The following is a 22,511-nucleotide window of genomic DNA, read 5'->3' as shown; positions in this document are numbered from 1 at the left end:
CTTTGCTCAACAAGAAAAGCTAACATGACAACAGGTAAAGTCACTTTAACTGGAAATCCTAACAGTTATATAACATGCCTGCAAAAATACAACTACTCCTGCACATTATAATTTCTGAGTAATGCCAGACAGCATGTAATTCTAATAACACATACAAATCAAAAACTGTAGTTAAATACTAAATAATGAACTTAAAAGCTAAGTCAGGGAAATCAGCTGCCTCATCTTCTTATGAGACTGCACACAACCATAAGCTACTAGCCACATTTGTGTTTAAGACTACAGAATTAACTTAGTTGCAATCTTAAGACACTTACTGTTATGGGAGCTGATTTAAGAAACATCGTTCTTTCAGTTGCTAAGGAAACTTTAAACCTTGGACATGAGTATATATCAAAATACAAAATAGTCAAAAGCAATACAAATACTTCTACCCACCCTCTCCCACAGCAAGTAATGATACAAACCAGTGAACCAAATGAAGCTAAATACTTCTAAGTTTAAAAAACACATTTTCATTTGTCTATAGAATGTCCATCTTAGTGTATAATGAAGTCTTAGCCTAACAAAAATCTTCTATAAATCTAGATCATAGTCAACATTCAAACTAACACAGGATCTCTCAATAATCCTCTTATAACCTACACCAAGAAACTTACCCTGAAAACGCTGTTCCAGAAGTCTCACTAGGAGAAGAGTGAATCAGAGGCGAAGTTGAAGGCCTGAAGCTACACTGCTCACCCTCCAGAGTTAAGTCACATTCAGGTAGAATGGGTTTATGCTCTGCCAAAAAAAAAAATTTAAGCACCATATTTATTCATGGACAGGAAACAAGTTTACTTCAAGAAAAGCCTTTTCAACAACTAATTGCATTGATATAGGTTTACTTACCAGTACTACTCTGGAAAGTTGGGGAGAGATTCTCGAAAGTTACATGTTTTGCATTCCCACCATGAGGAGTAGTGGCATCCTTGTTTCTCTTCTCTATATTTTGCTTCCTCTCATCTTCGTTCAATTTCTGCACAGGCTGGGCTGTTGTAGAACTTACTGAGACATATTTACTAGATTGCTTGGCAGGTTTTAAGTTGCTGAAGGATGGAATATTTCCTGCACTTCCCTTCACCAAATCATTACATGGTTCAGGAACAGCATTTTCTGCTTGATCTACTGTTTCTCTATCTTCCCCTATACTACATGTATTAGTGAGATTGCTGTATTGGTAAGCAAGCAGATTTCTCTGCGCCACTTCCATTTTTGCTGCTGAGAGAATTCCACACGTGTGGGCTTCACTACCCTTAAGTGTCTCTGATCTAATATCAGCATCCATTGATTGTAAATGTTTATTATTTACCAAATCTGACAACTTTTCTGAATATTGAACATTATCTGCAATTACGTCTCCATGGTGGGGAATACCAGACAGACTAGAAAAATTCTGACTCTCACTTTCTTCATTAAGATAATCAAGCAATTGCTTCTCTATACCTTGCTGTTCGCTATGATTATTCATCAAGTCTTCTGCAAGAGCATCCTTATGTTTATCTTTACCCAGTAAAAAGGTATCAGATGTAAGGTTCTGGACAGATGCTTCATGTTTCACAACACTCTCGTATTCACTTTCACATCTGTTCTCATCTGTTTTTTTGAGGTATTTTTCCATGTCAAATGCACTATTTTCCTCATTGCTGGATAATATCTCATTAGCAGAGAGTTCAGCCTCTTTAACAACGCCAGGAAGGACACATGTTCTTTTACTTTTATTGGAGAGTGCCATCATCATAGCAGCTAGCTGGGAAGGTTCAGCACTGGAGGAAGCATTAGCAATAGCATTTGCAATTGTACTGATACTCAAGACAGAATCAGAATGATTAGACAAGCTATCTTCAGACTTGCCTTTATGAATTCCATCCTACAATAAAACAAAATGAGTTAAGCACCACAGTAAGAAAATTTTTGTTTAAAGTTTTGTTTCTTGTTTGCAATTCAGGATATGGCAATATATTAACATTCTTCACTGACACATTTTTAAGCACCTATCTAGAAAGAACACTGAAATAGACATTATTCTCATTTTCCTGATTTTTTAAGTCCACTTCACAAAGGCTTTTCTAGATTAAGTAAGTATTGCCTACTAGGAAGCCTTAGTTCCTGTGAAACTTTAAAAATCTGAAAATGCTTTATTTAGTGCAGTTGAAAGAACTGGGAGTAAAATCCTATCAGGGACAAACAGCAGAGAAGTTACCATGACCAATCATCTACATTAAATCATCTGCACTAAATCTCTTCAGAGAGGACACAGCTATTCCTACAGCTTTTTCTATCAATCAAGTCTGATTTCTTCTTTAGTTTTCACATTGGCTATTCTTAGCAAAGTGTGTGAAGTAGGTAGACAGTTATGTCCAGAATCCAATTTCCTTCTGTCTCTCTCAGATGGACAGACTCAGAATTGGAAACACCTGTCCTCCTGTAGATATGCATGCATGACTTCACAAAAACCTCATTAAAAGACAGACAAAGCATGGAGCAGACATGTACACCATGACTAGACTGAAAACAAGCTGAATTGCCAGGCTCAAAGGGCAGATCAGCAGCACCAAGTTCATCAGGAGGCCAGTCACTCACTGGTAGAGTATCCTGGGGATCAAGACAGGGGCCAGTACTGTTCAACAATTTCATTAATGATGTGGATGATCAGGCAGAGTGCACCTTCAGCAAGTTCCATCATCATACGAAACTGAGAGGTGTGGCTGATATGTCAGAAGAATCAGCTGTCATTCAGAAGGACCTCAACAGGACCGAAAGATGGGCTGAGAAGTTCAAAGGGAAATGCCAAGACCAGCACCTAAGGAGGAATAACCCCAGGCCCCTGTACAGGCCCTGGGCCAACCAGCTGGAAAGCAGCTTGGCAGAAAAGGAATTGAGGGTCCTGGTAGACAGGAAGTTGACCACAAGCCAGGCAAAGAAGCTCAACAGCATCCTGGCCTGCATTAGGAGCTCTGCCAGCAGACTTAGGGAGGTGACACAGGCAGGAAAGGTAGGTATCAAGGACTGCCAAACTAGAAAGACAGTTTTTTCAGGCTTGCACCACATTCAAATCCTCAAATTCCATCAACTAAAAGATTTTACTCTAATGCTAAAGGTCAGTTGTTTCATTAAAACAATAGAAGGGGAAGACATAGCTGAAATTCAGAAACTTGAGTCTCTGAAAAACTATGCGCTGACAGACTGAGTAATTCCAAAAGTGAAGTTAGAAGAAAAAGGAAAATGAGATGGTGATAGTAACACCTGACTTACTACAGGATCATGCCATTCTAATGAAACTATCCTAAGAAACAGGGGCACCTACTAGGATTCAAATGATCAATATAAAAAGCAGTGAGCTGATATGAAAGTCCAAATTTAGCTGTATTTAAAGAAACAATAATAATTGGAGTAATTCAAATTTTGTTTCAGTTCATAGTTGCACTTTAAAGAAAAATACAAGAGAAATACCTTTGCTTTACTTTTGGTAGCAGCTTGTGTATTAATATTTTCATGTACTTCAGCAGCAGTATCGACCATATGCCCTGAACCTTCAGAGTTGGTAAAATTTGCATGTTTTCTTGTTTGTGCTTCTAAGTCACCTAACAACAACAACAAAAAAATTAATTTACAGTAAGGAAGTTGTCTAAAAACCTGCATTTCTTGTAATACACATGCTCCCTTAATGCCCTATAGAAAAAAAGAGCTGTTCCATAACTACCTGAAAACACCTCGTCAGACAACTGTGATATCTCTTGGCTGGTGTCACCTCCTGATGAATCAGATCGCGTTAGCAAAGAAACAGGCTGCCTTTTCTTCGGGGACGTAATATAGTAACCAAAAGACGGCTATAAAAAAATACCCCAGAATACAGCATGAGTAAATTTAATAATTAACAAACAGGCTCAATGCACTTGCAAAGCAGTTTCGGCCTGCAGTGCTTGCTGGGTATATCTCTCATACCACTAAGAAATAACGTGTGCCTCCTAGCATTGCAAATACCTAATCTAAACACATACACTGCATTTCCCATACACACATAAAATAAACTAACTACTGGCATGGCTGAACCCCAGCTAGTGACACAGCTGTTTGTTCATATCCCAACTCCTCCCGACAGAAAGAATTGGAAAGAACATGTAAACCTTACGGGTTGAGATAAAAAGTTTAATAACTGACACAAGATATAATACTGGTAATGAAAAGGAAGGAGAGGGGAATAAAAGAGGGAGAAATAAGTGGTGCACAACACAATTGCTCACTGGCCACAGACCAATACCCAGCCTGTCCCTGAACAGCGATCCATGGCTGCCAGCCAACTCCCCCCAGTTTATAGACTGAGCAGGATGTTCTATGATCCAGAATATCCATTTAGTCAGTTGGGGTCAGCTGTCCTGGCCCCGTTCCCTCTGAGCTTCTTGTGCACCTGCTCCACTGGCAGAGCATGAGACACTGGAAAGTCCTTGATTTAGGGTAAGTACTACTTAGCAACAACGAAAACATCAGTGTGTTATCAACATAATTCCCATACTAAATCCAAAACACAGCACTGTCCTAACTGCTACAAAGAAAACTAACTCTATCCCAAGTGAAGGGACAGTTTCCCAAAATAAATAAATAAAGTACATAGGCTCACATTATCTCTGCTTGGAGGCATGGTCTGCCACTAAGCCTTGGAATGCTTAGAACAGACTCTAACTCTGCCAAATCCAACAATCCCTCACGACACAAGTGAATTACACAAGCATGTGTGACTTCTTCCCATTGCACATACTTCCCCACCTTTTTATTTGGTCTGAAACACAGATGAGATCCTGTCTACCAACAGCAGAAGAAGGAAGGGCCAAGTATCCAACAGATGCAAGAAGAATACAGACGTCAGTAAGTCAAAATTTAGATGATTACACTTTTCCTGAAGTTGGGCATTGCCCAAATAGCACATCAACTATCAATAGTCATTCAGAGATACCCTCACTGTTCAAATACTCTTGTCGGAGCAGCATTTCACTCAACTGTGTGGATAATTTGCTGGGACCTTCAATACGCCTCCTTTATATGGTGTACTTCTCTCCTTCTAATCCTACACATAATTAGTCCCTGACCAAAAGGCAAAGTTCAACATTCAACAATAACACCAGCCAGCACTTCACATCAGAAATTCCAGTAGGAAACCAGTCAAACCACGCCTGTAACACAGAGAATTGACTTCCTAAATCAACTAAGAAAATTACATCTATGAACTGGTTACAAAATAACAAAACTAGTGCTAGTTGTTGCTTGTCTTATCATTTCCTCGTTTCTCAATATTAACATTTAGATACATACCCGTTTCACACCACTGCCTCCACCAAGACATCCAAGAGCTTCGGATCTTTGACCAAAGAACTCCCCCAAAGACAAACGTAAATAGCTGGCATCTTTATGAAGATCAGATGTTCCCGGCAGAATGAAGCTATTAACAGATTTCCATGAAGTATTTGCTAATTCAGATGCATTGGGACTGCCTACCTTTCCTGCCTGCAGACAAAGAGATTGCAGAAGTTGCAACTTGTAAATAAATTAGAAAACTATTTTGTTTACATTGAGGTCATTAGTTACCTGCAGAAGCCTGTGTGCTTTCTCAAATTCTTCCTGGTCTTGTGCAATCATAGCTGCTGCTTCAGCTTAAAACCAAAGAGAACATTTATTAAAATAAGGCAAAAGTTACTAAACATTGTCATTACTATTTGTCATCATTTAACTCAATTTGAGGGAAAGTTATTGCACATATAATTCTAGACCTGAGACAGTCTGGGACACTCCAGGAGTTATTCAATCCCATTTTGGTGAGAAAAGCTATATGAAATTAGAAAGGAGTACTTGCTGAATCTTTAGAAGCCAAAGTAAAATCAGCATTTATCTGATTAACTTAGTGGTGAATAAAGAAAGTTTCTAACAGCCTTAGTCCCAAGCTAAACCATAACTTTTTACAGGTTATGATATCCATACTAGCCAGAACCAAGCATCATACGGCTAACTTGGATCAAATCTTTACTATATTTGGGGTTGAAAATTTGTCCCATCAGGGTGGTACCTTTGAATTGGAGCAAAAGAAAGACACTGGCTTGTACCAATTCATGAAAAACCCATGCAAATTAACAGGCCAAATAACTCAATCTTACTTCTGAACTCAAATGCCTGTAGTATTTTCACAATTACTATCTACAGAAAAACTAACACTTAAGAATCCCTTCACCAAAATGTTGTGAAAAACTGATCAAGAATTACTCTACCACCAACATGACTGCAATGCTAACATATCCTTAAGCTCACCAAAACTTAAAAAATACATGGCCTTCTACACAGAGCATCCCTAGGCATAGAGGGCACAGGGCAAAAGCCAAGAATGGATACAAACTTGTGAGTGCCACTGTCCATAAAATTACTCATGAGAAGTTATATTTCCCATAATACATACGCTGAGGAAAGAAACAAAGTTGGAATACTTCTTGATTGAGTAATCCAAGCTCATCTCCTAAAGGCACCCCGGCACTATCAGTGACACACTGCTATATCCAGTTGAACTCTCGGTCACCAGCAGCTCTTTATCTTCTACATGAGCCCTACATTCTCCAGAGACTTTCTGAAGCACCCAACACTGTCAAGTGAGCACTCCTGCACTATTCCATACAAGAACACACTGTGTGCACAGTTTGTTGAGAGACATGTCATGAGAATCCAAAGAATCAGATGTAACATGTCCTTTCTGTTCTCACAAATAAAGTGTCTTCAGCTGTCAAACACCACTGCAGACAGACAAGCAGACCAGCAGCCAGGAAAATGCCAACCACATGGTTGTATGGTTACATGGTTAATCTGTCAGTGTGTTATCATCTACCATGCAAAGAGGAAAGCCCACTGACTTGCAAGCAGAAGTGTTTAAAAATCTATCAGGTGGAAAACCTAAGTAGCCTTGGAAAAATTTACAACAGTCAAATATTCTAATCACTCAACAACTCAAGTTTAAGACTAAAGGTATCTGAAATACAGTAGATTTTGAAAAATCATCAAAGAGTTCTACGTTAATGACATAGTAGATTGGAAAGCATCTCCCAAATTTACTTGAACTGTCCGAAAATCAGTACAGTGTTGAAAAACATTATTTCACCAGTCAAGCCTGTTTGATCACTCATTAAAAATTAACAGTGTTAGACAGGATTCACTTGGAAAGAAAGAAGAACCTTGAGTGGACCATGGACATCTTGAGAATACAATTAGCCCATCTACTTATCCGCTTTAGAAACTAGAAGAGATTAGGAGAAATGCTGTTGCATACACTGCTTGAATCTCTTACGAAACAGATGAGCAAATGACATTTTGGTGCTAAGGAATCAATCTGTCTATGGCACTACATGTGCTTTATCCAAGCCTGTATGACAAATACACAGACTCTCATGAAGATCAGTCTGACAGAGTTTAAGGATAATAAACAACTTTTTAAGTAAACAGAGGTTCAAAAAGCCTGGAATTCAAGGAAAGATGAGAGTCCCAAAGTCCCTCAATATGCTCCAACATTTTTTAGTACCAGTAGCATTTTTCAGCACCAAGACTCTCCCAAGGGACTTCACAAAAAAAATCAGCAGCTAGCCAATTCAAGACTTTCAAGTCTCTCAAATTTTGACACTGTATTCACATTCCATTTGATTTTTCCTCATTGATAACTATTTCCTCTCTTATAAGCAACATGCAACTCAAAATTACTCTTCTTCTCCTTTGCTTGCAAGAAATGGTAACAATCTTTGAAGTCCAAAGGAAAAACTGTGGAAATGAGAGGAATTGCTTTAATTCATACAATAGGTAGCAATGACAAATGTTAGAATGCTTTTGTTTTGTTTTAAAACACTCTTCATGGGAAGAGTAGGAAACACAGAAAGAAGCTATGAACTATAGATAGTGATATAATATCACTACAGACTACCATCAGCATCAGCTTTCAAATAATTTATAGTATCTAAAACCTAGAGGCTTTGCAACACCAAATACTAATTTGTTGGAATGAAAATAAAAAGGAAGAAAGTTTACTTAACATTACTACAGACAACAAGAATTAACTAAAAAAGATGATTACATACAACCAGAAATGAACTCCTCATTTCTTTTATCATCTTCAGATATATTTAAATCTTGTTCTTCATCAAATGCAGTATAATATGCAAGATCCGTCACCCATTTGCCCTCCTCATTTTGATAGACAATGCTGTGTGGTAGATCACCTAAAAGATACATCAAATGTTACATTACAGAATAAAATAAAAAAGGATATGGCAAAAGTTGCTGCAAACTTAAATTCATTTCATCAGCAAATAAGTAAAACTTAAGCGCAACATACCACAATTAGTGTATCTGAAAACAAAAGCAAGTGAGAATTAGTGCATGCTACATTGTTTTTTACTACCAACTCTTACAACTAAATAAAAATGTCTAGCTCACAATTTTATTTCTTTTTCCATGCAACAGACTATGGTCACAATTGCATAGACAGGTTTAAAGTAAAGATAGGTTGTATGTAAAGCATCCTACCTTTGTCTGTTGTAGATAAACTTAAGTTCTCACAGCTCTCCCCAGCTGGAGACAGGTAAGTATCAGGAAGACCAACTTTACATTGAGTTGCATCTGCCCTGAGAACTTCAGGACTGGTGTCATGTCCCAAAAATCCTCTTGCTGTGTGTACCACTTCTCTGTCAGCAGAAGCAGCCTGACAGACAGAGGACTCTACTTCTTGGTTTGGACGGACATCAGAGACATCAGCTTTACGGCTGTCCATGCACTGGAGATACAGGGAATCTAACTGCAGCTCAGCAGCTGTGTGGGAATCCAGCACATCCCCAGCAGTCATGGAATTCTTTGAAAACAATAATCATTTGAAAAGTGTCAGAAGCACAGTTATTAACTACATGCATTAAAAGTTCTAGATACAAAATAGTCCAAGCTATGTTTGAAAAATAGGCCTAAAACCAAAGTGGTATTAATTTTTTGTAAAGGAAGGTTGGGTGCTCAGCTAAAAATCTAACAAGTTTTCTAACACATTACCATCATTTTCTACAGTCTTACTCCACATGAATAATAGGAATTTAAATGGAAATTTCATACCATTTGCTGTGCTGCTCTGGGCAGCATTTCTCTTTGCACAGGACATCCAGTTATGCTTTCATTTTGTGAATCTTCGTCACTAGCATTTCCAGAGTCTATTCCAGTCACAGCCCCATAGCTGACAGAACCCTCAAAGTTCTCCTTTAAATAAAAAATATAAAATATTTAGGTTCCACTAGAATAGATATACAGAAGGGAAAAAAAAATAATACTACAGGGCCTTTTAGAATTTTAAAAAATTCTCTAGTAGAAAAGAGATTAATGATACTTGTTCACTCCTATGACACTGCCATGGCCAGCACCTCTAGTTAGCCTCCACCACCAAGGACAGTAGTTCCTATGCCAATCCATGGATGTGCCTGCAAGGGCATACTCAGCAAGAAGATAGGAAGATCTCTTCTTATTCCTACTACATCCTCTCATTTCCTTTAACATGGGTACTGTGTCACTTCTCTTTCCCTTCTGGCCGACACATTGTTGGATGAGGGCTCCAAATCATACTCAGAGCCCTTTTTACCTACCCTACTGTCTATCTACAAGGCACTGAAGCAGGGACATCCTGCACAGAGAAACCCTGAGGACAGAGCTCTGTTATTCTCTCTCTTAAAACCACTTATCCCTTCCTTCATGAACTGCTACAACAAATTGCAGCCAGTCCAGACAACTTGTAAAGGGTTAACATCACTTCCCACACAGCTTGGAAACTCTGATGTCAGTTGGGAAATTTCTGAAATTTCAGAAGCTGCAGTTTAACTGTTTAAATCAATCATACTTTTCCACTCTGGTCAAGCATGCGACTGCCCGGATCACATCGATTGCTGCAAAGCCAAGAAAATGGAAAGGCACTTAATCCCTGGCAGCCTCTTTGGAATGGAGCTAACTGTTGCTCAAAGGCAAAGCCAGCCTGCTGCTGCCCTACATTTAACTTCCACACATTTACCAATTATTTAAGAGAATTATTGACTCTCCTGGAAAGACAAGTCTCTGTGTTGCTATACACTTAATAACACCTTGGACATGGGTATCCAAGATGGGAAAAAAAAAAAGATGATTAAAAAGATTATTTATAAACTCATATGATGAAAGAGAAATGACAGCATGTTGTTTTAAAAGCTATAGAAACAAAAAAATGAAACCAAAAAAACAGTTAAAACTATCTCTGTTTAAGAATACCAATACAACCACTGAAAGTTTAACATGTTTAAGAGCCAGTAGGCATGCTGAGCTTTGAACTTTAAACCTACTTGTTGTAAGACATTTTCAGAAAGCTTCAGTGCTGCACAGCATTCTGAGAGTTTCTGCAGGTTGGTGTCTCTTGTCACCATTTCTGGTTGTATCAGCTGCTCAAAATACGCTTCTAATTGGTTATCAAAGAATTCTTCATCATCAATATCATCATCTATGAAAAGAGAAGAAAATATTCTTTTCGCTTTTAACAGACATACTGATATATCACCTGACATACTATCAGAACAATTCCATAATTTACACTGAATACTGAATTGCATGATAAAAATAAAAAGACCAGTTAGCTTCACCAGTACTGGAACCCTGAATAGGCAAGTATTTCCAGCTACCAGCTACCTAATTCTCAAAGGGCAATTAAAAGTAACTATCCTCTTGAGTGGAAAAAAAACCCACATTATTTTGATTCAGCAAACTATTAACATAATTCTTATATGCTTAACTCTCAAGTGAAGTTATGCAACAAGAAAGTACAAAACAACTTCAAAAGACATTCAAGACATGTAGATGCCATGGGAGAAATGCAGTAGCCCTACTTTATTGCAAGAGTACTTCATCTCACAACAGTAAACCTACTGATCACTCTGCCTTCCTCACTGGTACATCCAAGAACATGCCCCGTCATCCTTCATGTCATGGGCAAAGTTAGCCGCATTAATGAAGAGCATGTTTGTCCTTCTGCAGCAGCCACTGGAAGGGCACAGAAAGTTCAAAACTCTTGGTAATACAGAACTCATGTTCTCACTTTTATGCCTGCAGGTAAACTGGACTTCCAACTTGGGCGCCATCCCCCACATGCAGCATCTAAAGAGAGCTGAATTCAAACTCAAGTAAAGGTCCTTTTTAACTGCATGGGTGAGTGGTGCCGAAACGCGGGACCGCTCCCTGATACACGGGTTCTAGCGGCTGGATTTCGGGAGTCTCGCCGGACGCTGAGGGAAGGCTGGAGCGGCAGGACCGACTCCAGCGGGGAGGACGCTCCCGTACCGCCAAGATGCAGTCGCTCAGCAAGGTAGTTTCACAACTGCATAAGCAGTGGGGTATAGACTGCAAATCAAAGGATTTTGAATGCATGGTTGTCAGATTACTAGAATCATGTGTTATCGATGATCCCGTAGATATTATTCTCCCAGATTGCTGGGTTAGGTGGACTGCGGTGCTCACGAATGACGTGTTGTGCTTCAAGTCCAGCAAGTGCCTTAAAAGCTGGGCGAGAGTTACGCAAGGGCTGCAAAAAGCGCTTCAGGAACAAGAAACTTGGAAGGCAGCTCAAAACTGTTTAAGAGTTACACCATGGGTGGGGGTAGGAGCTGCCACTCAGACCACATTCATTGACTGCCCCACCAATTCTAACTGGCCATCTAATGATGACGGGCGACCCGAGCTGCCGTCCCGCCTGCCCGGCTCTAATGAGGGTTTGGCCGAGGAACACACTTTGCCACCGGGGGGTACCGATGCCGCGGAGTCGCGGGGCGCGCCCGACACCGCGGGCCCTGGAGATGTCGGGGAAAGGCCTCCGCCGTACGCGCCGCAAAATGGCGCCGGGGAGAGGAGCAAGGGGCGGAGCCCAACAAAAACACACCGCAGCCTGAAAACCTCGAGTCAGTCAACTTCCGGCACTGACCCAGACACCGGTCAGAGCAGGCGGTCAAATGACGAGCCCACAGCATGGGTTTGCAACCGCAGTAAACTGTCCCTTCTAGAGGGGTCGGTCTCCTCTCTCTCCGAAGTTGTTTTCCAGGGCAAGCGAAATCTCAGCCTTCGGATCATGCGGCGAAAACACCTCTGTGTCGCCGTGAAGGAAGAGCGCTTCTTCTGCGCGAATCGCGCTAGAGTTGTGCAAGACGTCGTGGCTGAGCTACAAGACAGACTGGTCCAACAGAAGGCAGCCGAAATAGCTCAGTTGTGAGAGCGTTAGATTGAAGATCTAAAGGTCCCTGGTTCAATCCCGAGTTTCAACAGAGCTACAACAAAGACTTGAACAACGTAGCCAGCAACGCTCTCAGCAGAACTGGTTTAGTTCAATGTTCAACCAATCCCCATGGATTATTACCCTTGTTTCCACATTAGCAGGACCAGTTACCGTTGTTGTGTTCATACTTATTTTTGGTCCTTGTCTCCTTAATAAGTTAGCCCAGTTTATAAAAACCCATTTAGATAAGATAGACATTTTATATTTAGAACAGAGACAGTTAACCTAAGTTTGCCTGATAGTTCGTACTAACACACCACGGTTTCGTTTCACGTTCATTACTAACAAGTTCACGGTTTGTTGTTAATTACATAAGTCATTCAGTTGTAAAGTTCTGTTCATGGAGAGGGGGGGAGATGATGTGGTGAGATAGGGAACGCCGATCGGAAGATCTCGCGCTGTACGGGAAGATAGGGCCCCTCTTTCTCCAAAGTTCTATAACCCATAATGTCACAGTGATGATGTCATCATATCTCGGTCATATAAAACCTTGCACACCGGAAATAAACGCTCTTCACCGTCCACCACATTGGTGTTCACATGTGATTAGCTCGACAGGCCTGTAAGTTTAGCCGTCGTGTCACTCACGAACCGGGTCGCTACACTTCATTCCGAGGCAGCATGGGTGTGCTCTTCACCACAGAATTTTATATGTACTAGCCCATACTGAAAATGTAGGTAGTTACCACTTTATTAAATCAATGCCCATGCTGCCACCTATATCTTTGATTCACAGTAACTGAGAACTGTTATTTAATATTTTAGATTAAAATTCCAATTGCATTCTTGTCTGACAAATTCCATAGATGCCTACTCCTGTTACAATTTAGAAATAGTCAGCTCTCCAAATAACAATTTTCTTTAATATTGTTACACTACTTTTTCATCAAGCACAATCCGATATTAAATACTTGAATAAAACAAAATCCTTCTACTCAAGCATGCAATAACAGATTCAGAACTATAGACTCAACTACCAAGAGCTATAAAGACACCTACCAGCGGAATCTTCATCCGAGCTTAGAAGAGATGAGAGTTTTTCATTCTCCAAAAAACTTGAAAGGCTATTGCTAAGATGAACACTTGAGATAGCACCATCTATCAGCTTTTCAGAAGGTTCAGATGGACCAACCTGTGAAAAGCACCCATAAAGAAATGTTTCTAGAAATCACTAACTATTGTATGAATTCAGTTAATAAAAAACAATGAATGAGGTTAATAATATTGCAAAATTCTGCACACACATTTTTAATTATCTCAGGAAACACTCTAGTTCCAATGGACTTTGCCTGCTAACTTCCAGAATGGATGCATTCAAGAAACGCGGGAATCATAAAAGCAGAACAGTAAAAATGCATCTGAAGGATACCAAACTTAAGAGACATCAAAATAAAGAGCTTAAACGTTGCATTAAAGAGTTTACACTTGAAAAAATGTCCTACATTATTCATTGAGCTGCAATCCCAACTTAAATGTACAAAGATATCTCTCAATAGTTTCCCATGCTGCTAAAACAGAGCTTCTTCAGAAATTGTGCACACAGATCTAACCTTCGTTGAAAACTTCTCCAAATGAGCACACTGAATTACTCAAAAAGTAGTATTTCAGCTGACTCTAGCTAACAGCAAATACTCTATCTTTTCTATAGTTGAATAATTTTTAAAAACAGCATGACAATGTCTGGTATGGATTTAGTTTCACCTTCTTTGTAGTGAACAGATCATCTTTGACACACAGCAAAAAAAAGTCCAAGTTCAGAGAGTAAAGAATTTGAAAGGAAAATTAATTATGGTTTTCAGAAGACAGCCTGCAAGCATTCAGCTGCAACTCACTGACCACTGTGGCCCCTACAAAAATCAAATCAAAATACTAGCTGACACATTAAGGAGTATGTATTGGACAGCATTTGGCTGTAACTTGATGCATGTTTTCTACAAGGAACAGGACACTTCCCATTCCTGTCTGCATTGTATCTCTGTGCCCAAAACTTTACCATCTCTAATACAGTAGATAAAAACGGGTGAAGTATAACCCTATCTGTCAATAACAACAGCTATTTGCTAGCTCTGGATTGTCTGCTTCAATTTCCAAAAGCACTACAAAAAATTCCTCATAAGATGCTTCACTAAGACTACAACTGGGATAAGATGCAAGGTCCTTACACAGACAAAGAATTACAAGACAGTGGAGGCTAGGAGCAAACAACATTTTTCACAACTGAGGAACATTAGATAGTCATGCTCACACAGTACTAATTAAGTGATCTTCAAAATGAAGGCAAAGTGAGTCATGCCAGCACCTTCATAAACTTAAGGTATACACAACATAAGACAATAAACACAGTTCCATTCCCTCCCTCCTCCTCTGACAGAATTAAGTCTATTAAAAGGTTAATATCAGAAAATCATTTAATTTCACTGTATTTGAAAAAGCTTTTACCTTGCTCTTAATGTCTGGGAGAAAACACATTCCAGTTGGCAAATCTGAAACATAAGAAAGTGGTGTAAGCAGTATTTTATTAGTATAACACGAGAACATAACAAGTGCTGACTATTCTCCAAGGTTAAACTGGGCCTGTGGAAGGTCTTGGTGTACACCACAGAAATAACCCAAACATACAGATTACCACAACACTAAACCTTGCACATTCTTACGACAATGATCTAAAGGAGCTTGTTAAAAAGGCAGAGCTTCATCAGGGCTAGAACTCTAAAAACTATGAAATATATTTACTGCTCAAGGATTTCCACAAGGCAGCACAAGAAAGTAAGGAGTCCCAGTTTGTACTAGCATTAGGAGAAGCAAGTGTTCTGTTTCACTGTTGCATTTCACCTACTGGACCAATTTTTGTTTTGGATCATTTTAAGCAGCTTCCACTTGTCTGTGTGTTATAGCCACACATAATTCACTTGCAAGTCCCACATGACAGAGAACAGTTTAGACCTGCACACTCAGATTTTAGTAAAAAAGGTTTGTAATTCTTCAGTAATAGGTGTGAATAAAAGGCAATTTCTAAACAACAATTTCCAAGTTAAAATCAAGTAACTAAATCTGACTGGCCACTATCAAGTCCAAACACTGGGCAGTCTCAGCTTTCTCAGCTTTCCAAAGTATCACCATTTTGTTGCCAGTTACTGCCACTTCCTCAAGACTACAGTAACAAATGACTGAAGCCAACACTTCCCTGTTAGAAGTGGCTTTTTATAAAGCTCTATTTATATTACAGGTCACAGTACCTTCCAATTGAACACATTATCTGTCAAAATTATTAATACTTCACAAAAACCTATACAAATACTCAAAGACTGGAAAAGTCTAAAAGTATATATTTACTAACTGTATTTACTGAATTTTAAGGGACAAGTAGAATTTATTCACAGAACTGGTATTAGTAAAAACCTCAGGCAATCTTAATATCAGCAGCCATGCTAATAAAATAAGTTTGGGAATATCCTTTTGCTTCCACTACCCTACTCAGACTTCAGAAAAAGTACAGTTTTCACAGCAAGTATTCAAAGCTATTTTTTCATGTATAACCTCACAAGGAGAGTATGCTTCCAACACCTACAGCAGCAATTAAAGGTCTCTATTAAAGGCTGGAATAGGGCAAGAGAAGAGATACTAGTTTAAGCATAACCTTGCAGCCTTACTGATATAGAAGGGGTAGAGAACAAGCTACACACACTTCTTCCACAAAGTTCCTTGAACTAAGTCAGATTTCTACTGGCATTCTATTTATGGTAGAATATAGCAAAAATTATTTTCACCAAATTGCTGTATAGCTTTGTACTTTGAGGAAAAGTCCAAGAACATGTCAACCACAAACTCTCTCTGTTTTCAGTTTGCTCAAATCCAAGAGATTTCTTTTCAAAACCTATTTATAATCTGCCATAAAACAGTGAAAGGGTCAAAAGAAGACATCTGTAGCATAAAAACCTAATTACAGTGACAATAAGCACACTATTTTTCTCAAAATCTAATACCTTCCAATCGCTCAAGAGGCAAAACTTCACGTAAGGTACCTTGACTGCAATTTGAATGCTCAATGACACTCTGAGCTTGCTCTCCATATACTGAGTGGGATTCTTTCAAATTAACACAAGGCGGCTGAGGCTCTTCAATCTGTGTAGCAATTTCCCTAGAAAGAAAATTATTTCAATTAAAAATCAGTAAGCTACATAGACCATCATCTCTCATGATAAAGATTTGACAAATTCTCCAATTTCTTTGTCTCAGTTGTTCCCAATATAGGATAGATTCTAGAGACTTGTCATTTTATAATAAAAGAATACATATGAAAATTATAAGTACTTCAGTTTCACAATCTAAACTGTGAAACAAATAGTGAAATTTCATGCAAAATATGCCTCTCTACCTATTTGTTCCTCTCTTTCATTTCCATAAAAAGAGAGAAAAGTATAAGGATAAAAGGGTCTACTCTGGCCAAGTTCCATGATCCATTTGAGACAAGTCAAACACTAGACAAGATTTCACCAAGTCCACAATACCACCAAGTCTTTTGTTACACTTAATAAGGGAACAAATTATAAAGAACACAAATTACTGAAATTGCACGAAGTTAAACAACAGCTTTTGTAATTATGCAATAAAGTTATTCTTCACTTCTGGTTTTACAAAACATCCATGCAGGCTTATAAACTAATCATACCAGATGCTAAAATTTCATGCTTTTGCTTCAATATTTTAAATTAATAAATGAAACGAACATTTGAAAGTCAAAAACACAACTATTCCATGTTCTGTGTTTTGTTTTCTTACTTAAGTACAATCAAGACTCTGACTCCCTCACAAATCTTATATTCTTCGTTTTGATAGGGACATACTGCCTAGAGTGCAATTTTATCAGTGAGAAATGCACACAGTGCCTTCTTTCACAACAGGAGCACATCTGGCCTTGGTTAGAATAACCTATGCAACAGCTTCCAACACTTCCACCACTCAGCAATGCTTTCTCAAGTCACTAACACTAATTATTTCCTAAGAAATACCAATCACTGAGGCTACAAGGAAGGCAAATTTAATAGAAACTGTTGCTCCTTTCTGTATGCAAACTGCATCATACTTACTCAAAACATATTTATATCAGTGTAAAATGCTATTCACACACAACATGAACCAGAAACATCAGCTTAATTCTAGATTATGTAAAGCAACCCAGGTAAATACATGCCACATTCAGGTAAGTCAATTAAATAATCATGCTTAAGACATTTTTTATTAGTGTGACAACAAAACAAAACCTCACAGTCTAGAAAACGTCCCTTCTGAAGATTCATTCCTGTCACGCACATGAAGTCCAATTAGTCAAACAGCAGGATGCTACTCATGTAGGGCTGCACAGGCTAAGTGGCATCAATCACTGCAGAGGGTGCTTGCACCTGGCCTAGCACTATCCCTCTTCACAAAACATGGAGGAGCTGTTTTTGTAGGAAAAGCTGCCCAGGCTGCCAAATACTGTAAGCTAACAGGCCAATGCACAGCTGAGGTCTCCAGTTACTGCAAGCCAGTAGTAAAAGCTCTTGTTTTCATCTCTGAAGTAGCTCATAATCAGCCATACAGTACGTATAAATCTATATACTAACTTACTGGTATCTGCATTTTAGGACAGAATTGTATTTTAACTACCTCACTTACATGTCATCATGAAAGCTGAGAGCAAATCTTTCCACTGGCTCAGGATGTGACTGACTGCTGAGAGGAGATGCTGATAGAGGTGAATGTTTCCCTTCCAAATAGGATGCACAATCATCAGGAAGCCTGTAAATGTGGGGTGAAAAAACACACATCAGAGTCATTCTAATATGCACTCCTCCTGTTTTCCAAAGAACTGGGGGGTGGGACTCATATTGATGACTACTTATTTCCTGTAAGTTAAATTACTTCAATATTTTAGCTAATCTGTCTTTACAGATACACATATGTATCCTGAATGCTCCTCTCCAGTCTTCTGGAGCTCTTTAGAGAAATACCACGTTACAGATTTTAGTGGCTAGTGATGTCCTTCTGGAACACACACTTCTGGAAAGACAGGGTATTAAAGTCTCATCTTACTTGTTGTTAAGTAACAGGACAGCAGTTAAGTGCAAAGGCTTCAAATTGCTACTCTTTACTCTACTCCTTGCTGAGCAAGTTTTAATTCTTATACATAACAGTAGCTCTTACGCTTTCTAAAAGGAGCCAGATTCAGGTAAGGTCAGAGAACAGATAACAGAGAACACACACGTAAAAAACATATTATTCTTTACACAACTTCAAACTTGAGTATAAGTCAGCTGAAGAGCTGAGCAAAAAGAGACTTGGCCGTTACAGGCTAAAAATTAAATTACTTGTGAAGGGCATTTTTTGTAAATGTTAATTATTGTACTAGTTACAAATTAAATGCAAATTTTACACTGGTAATACAGACGTTTGCTGATTACTGAGACGCTGATTGTTAAATAGTTTTATCACGGACCAAGTAATCTGTGAAATTAATTTTTGCTGTCCAGAGTTAAATGCTTCAGCTGTTTTCTTGTATTACTGAGCGGCACTTAGTGAGACCCTCACCTGTTGTCACCGCCCGCTTGGCTCCTGGCAACAGTAGAGGCCGCCACAGGTAACCCCGGGTTGGAGGAGACGGTGACATTCTCAAAGACGACACTCGCGCTGCTGTTCAAGGAATGGCCCAAGTAGCTCGGGAACGTCTCGTCGGCGATATTCCTGAAGTCTTCCATCATCCTGCACCCGCTGCCTGGAACAGCACTCGGCCCGGCAACACCATCAGCCCCGGTCGGGCAGTATCTGCAAGCAGCATTCAAACAGCTTCACACTTACACAAGGCAACGCGTTTCAGCCGCACATCACTGCCAGAACTCCTGGGCAATCACCCCGCTTTACCGCAAGAGCGCTCAAGAGCCATTCCCCGTCCTCTCCCACCAAGACTTTTGGGGGACACGCTTTCACAGCCCTCTTGGAGCGCCTAAAAAGAGCAGTGCTCCTGCGAGTCGCAGAAGCGCCGCTGCGAGACGTGCCAGCCTATATTTAGCCTGTAAAGCCACCCGCACCGAGGCAGTCCGAGCCCGCCTTCCTCCCTTCGCGGCCTCTCAGGGAGCACCTGGGGCGATACCAACTCCGTGTGACCACGGGCCGCGGCGGGAAGGCTCCGGCTGCTCACCGGCCACGCTCCGCTGCGCAGTTCGGCGACGGGGGAAGAGGCTGGAAGCCGGCGACCGCCTTTTCGCCCAAACAGGAGGAGGAGACGAGCTCTGCTCTTTCCGAGGGTCCCAGGAGCAGCAGGAGCGCTGGCGGACAGACGGACCGACCGCCAAAACTCGGGATCCGCGCCGCCGCCGCAGCGCCCCCCAGCGGCCAGGCGGCCACCGCTCCCTCCCCTGGCGCGCAACGGAAACGGCCGCGCGGCCGGCCCGCCCCCCGCGCGGCCAGGGGCGCGTGCGCGGCGGCGCCGCGCCCGCCACCCAAACTTCGGCGATCCCGCCCGCGCAGCCAATGGCAGCGCCCCAAGCGGAGCCGGCGATTGGCGGGCACTGCCCACGGTGGGAGGCGGGGGGGGGAGGAGGTTTGGGGCGGGGAGGCGGGGGCGCTGATTGGGCGGTGCGCGCGCGGCACCGCCCAGCCCCGCCCCCGGCGGCCGTTAGGCGGGAACGGGGAGTGGGCGTTTCCCGAGGCAACGAGAGCGGTGTGGAGGTGGTGGCGTCGGTGTGTTTTGTCTTAGGTTTTTGCTTCAGGCCGGCCAGGCTTGGATTCCTCTACCAGTGAGTAGCTCGGCGTCTTCCAGGAAAAGGGCCGCTGACCCCCGTCCTACCTAAGAATGAAAAAAAAAAAAAACCCCAAGACAAAAAAAACTTAATTCGGATTAACTCATGTGACGTTGTTTCTATCCCGGCTTTGTTTTCTGTCCCGTTTTTGCCATTTGAATCAGTGAGGAGAGGCTGAGAAACGGTCTTTAGGGGTGGAAGGAACCTCTGGAGATGGTCCAGTGCCACCCCCACGCCAAGGCAGGACTCACTCCGGTTGGGGTTTGAATGTCTAGAGAGGGAGACTCCACGACCACCCTGGGCAGCCCGTCACAGTGCTCTGCCACCCTCAGAGTAAAGAAGTTCTTTCTCATGTTGAGGTGGAACTCCTTGTGTTCTAGTTTATGTACAGAACTTAGAAAACTTCATTTCCGTGCTGAAGCGTACATGTCACTTTTTTTTTTAAGTAGAGGACGTGACCAGGTGCCGTCCAAACACGTTTTCATGATGCATTTCTACAGTTGTGTTCCTGGTATGGAGAGTGCCAAAATCCATGACAGTGAAAACCCACGGTTGTTGTAATCAGGAATTCATACTGTTTCAGATATATTTAAAACAAAACCAAACAACAACAAAAGCAAAACCACCACAGACACCAACCACACACACACAAAACCAAAGAAAACTACCAAAGCCATCTCATGGCTCCTACAACACCCAAAAACTTCTAATCCTAGCAGTTCAAACTGAGATGTGCTCCAAGAGTAGAAGCACTAAAAGGGCTGTTGTGGGTATTCTTTCAGAAGAAGAAAAAGGAGCAAAGCCTTAAAAAGTGCTGGATAAATTTAAAATATTTTGAGTACCTTGCTGTAACTATCCCTTTCAAAGTCCTTCTATAATCTTCCCTCCTAGAGTTCTGCTGCCTATGTCCAAGGGTCCAGATCCTGCACAGAAGTACAGTTCACACGCTAGAGTCAGGGCAACAGAGGGAAGCACGAGTTTGAGGAAGCAGAGGTGGAAAGTCAGGTATGTGAAGGGTCCTGGTTTGGAGAGAGGTCAATACAAAATCGCAGGCAGAGGGCAAGGCAAGAATCAGCCACAAAACCAGCCTGATTTCATTTGCTGAGGTTAAAGTACTTGACCCCTGTGTTCCAACATGGCTGGTTAGCACTGAAACTTACAGCATGTTTCCATTAGTAAGAAGTCTGACTGGAATTAGGATATTGAATGTTCATCACATGCTCATCACAGAAGAAAATAATGCGACCATGCTGAATAAACTATTAACAATCTACTACTAGAAGCTGCAAAAAATTGTCATTACTGTAACTGGTTTATCTGCGAATATCTTCTGTTGCTTGCATACTCAGAAACAGTTTGTTCTGGTTTAGGAATGTATCCCAGTGTAATAGTTTTGTTGGTTTTTGTTTGTTTCTTTTAAATTATTCATTCTCCCTCTGAGGAATAGTTACTTTCTACCTGCTATTTAAGCATTATCTTTTAATCATGTAACATTTTTGTTTACCATACAAAGTTGGCATGGTTTAGTGTTTTTCTGGCAAAGGTGTAAAACTTTTTTTTTCTTCCACACTACTGTTCCTGTTGGCTAGAAAGTACCAGCAACCTTCCTCCACACAAGTTCAGCAAGCGCATTCCAACACCAGCATACCTCATGGGGTTTTAAATAAAAACTTTGTTCCTCAGAAAGAAATAAAGAAACAAATGTGGTGAATCTGAGCAAAGTTTTCACAACACAAGTAAAACACACAGGAACTCGTCACTTCGGAAAAATACAAGTTGCCCTCTCCCTTACCTCATGATAATGGTCTAGTCCACTAGGAAACAGGGTAAGTCCATTTTGAAGCACATTGAAATATACTATTCACTTCAGGTTTCTGCTGCACAAAGCACTCCTTTTTCCTTCCTCCCCCCAGGATCTGCCCAACAAACCCAGCAATCCCATCGTGCGCAGTAATGCAACTCCTGGGCAATACCATCCACTCTTTGTCCAGCATTATCTTCCTGCCTGTATTGCACCAGTCTGAGTCAGTGCCAACACACTGATCCACAGCAGTGATGTTCCTGTGCGGACACATCAGAAAAGCCATTTGACATCCTTCAAGCCAGCATCTTTCTTCAGAATGTCATAATTTAATCCAATCACTGGAAAAGAATTGAGAGATGATGTGAAACCCATCAGCTCTATCAGTCTCCACAAACCTTCAGCACACGCACGGGAAAAGTCAAAGCACACCCTATGCCACAGACCGGGAATATGTAGCTGCACATCAAGAATAGGAGAGTGGACACCTGAATCAAAAAAAACACCTTCAGCAGGAACCTATTTAAAAAGAAAAAAGCTTATTACAAAGGATAAGCATACAAATACA

General features: G+C 40.8%; 1 protein-coding gene and 1 non-coding gene across 5 annotated transcripts in view; one reads left to right on the top strand and one right to left on the bottom strand.

Moving 5' to 3' along the window:
* The window catches only part of CEP192 (centrosomal protein 192), a 58,651-nt gene extending 38,954 nt beyond the window's left edge, over nucleotides 1-19,697 (bottom strand). For 3 of the 4 annotated variants that reach the window (XM_014257393.2, XM_005517282.3, XM_014257414.2), the window contains exons 1-16: nucleotides 19,542-19,697; nucleotides 18,935-19,168; nucleotides 18,023-18,145; nucleotides 16,351-16,505; nucleotides 14,807-14,850; nucleotides 13,367-13,499; nucleotides 10,395-10,549; nucleotides 9,151-9,291; nucleotides 8,581-8,902; nucleotides 8,133-8,273; nucleotides 5,620-5,684; nucleotides 5,347-5,538; nucleotides 3,743-3,869; nucleotides 3,493-3,623; nucleotides 892-1,909; nucleotides 660-783 (exon numbers count right to left, since the gene is read on the bottom strand). In XM_014257393.2, coding sequence (XP_014112868.2) covers nucleotides 660-783; nucleotides 892-1,909; nucleotides 3,493-3,623; nucleotides 3,743-3,869; nucleotides 5,347-5,538; nucleotides 5,620-5,684; nucleotides 8,133-8,273; nucleotides 8,581-8,902; nucleotides 9,151-9,291; nucleotides 10,395-10,549; nucleotides 13,367-13,499; nucleotides 14,807-14,850; nucleotides 16,351-16,505; nucleotides 18,023-18,145; nucleotides 18,935-19,104 — 3,041 coding nt within the window. In that variant the 5' untranslated portion in view covers nucleotides 19,105-19,168; nucleotides 19,542-19,697. The remainder of the gene's footprint in view (nucleotides 1-659; nucleotides 784-891; nucleotides 1,910-3,492; nucleotides 3,624-3,742; nucleotides 3,870-5,346; nucleotides 5,539-5,619; nucleotides 5,685-8,132; nucleotides 8,274-8,580; nucleotides 8,903-9,150; nucleotides 9,292-10,394; nucleotides 10,550-13,366; nucleotides 13,500-14,806; nucleotides 14,851-16,350; nucleotides 16,506-18,022; nucleotides 18,146-18,934; nucleotides 19,169-19,541) is intronic. The other variant, XM_014257402.2, reaches the window with a different exon arrangement.
* TRNAF-GAA (transfer RNA phenylalanine (anticodon GAA)) lies at nucleotides 12,284-12,356 on the top strand. The gene has a single exon. It is a non-coding gene; the product is annotated as a tRNA-Phe (tRNA).
* Nucleotides 19,698-22,511: the final 2,814 nt, after the last annotated feature.

This window comes from Pseudopodoces humilis, chromosome 1 (assembly GCF_049639895.1).
Source record: "Pseudopodoces humilis isolate 2021_Gansu_Grassland_sample_001 chromosome 1, ASM4963989v1, whole genome shotgun sequence".
Classification (NCBI taxonomy): Eukaryota; Metazoa; Chordata; class Aves; order Passeriformes; family Paridae; genus Pseudopodoces; species Pseudopodoces humilis.
The sequence above is the reverse complement of the archived record's forward strand: the minus strand, read 5'-3'. Positions and strand labels throughout refer to the sequence as shown.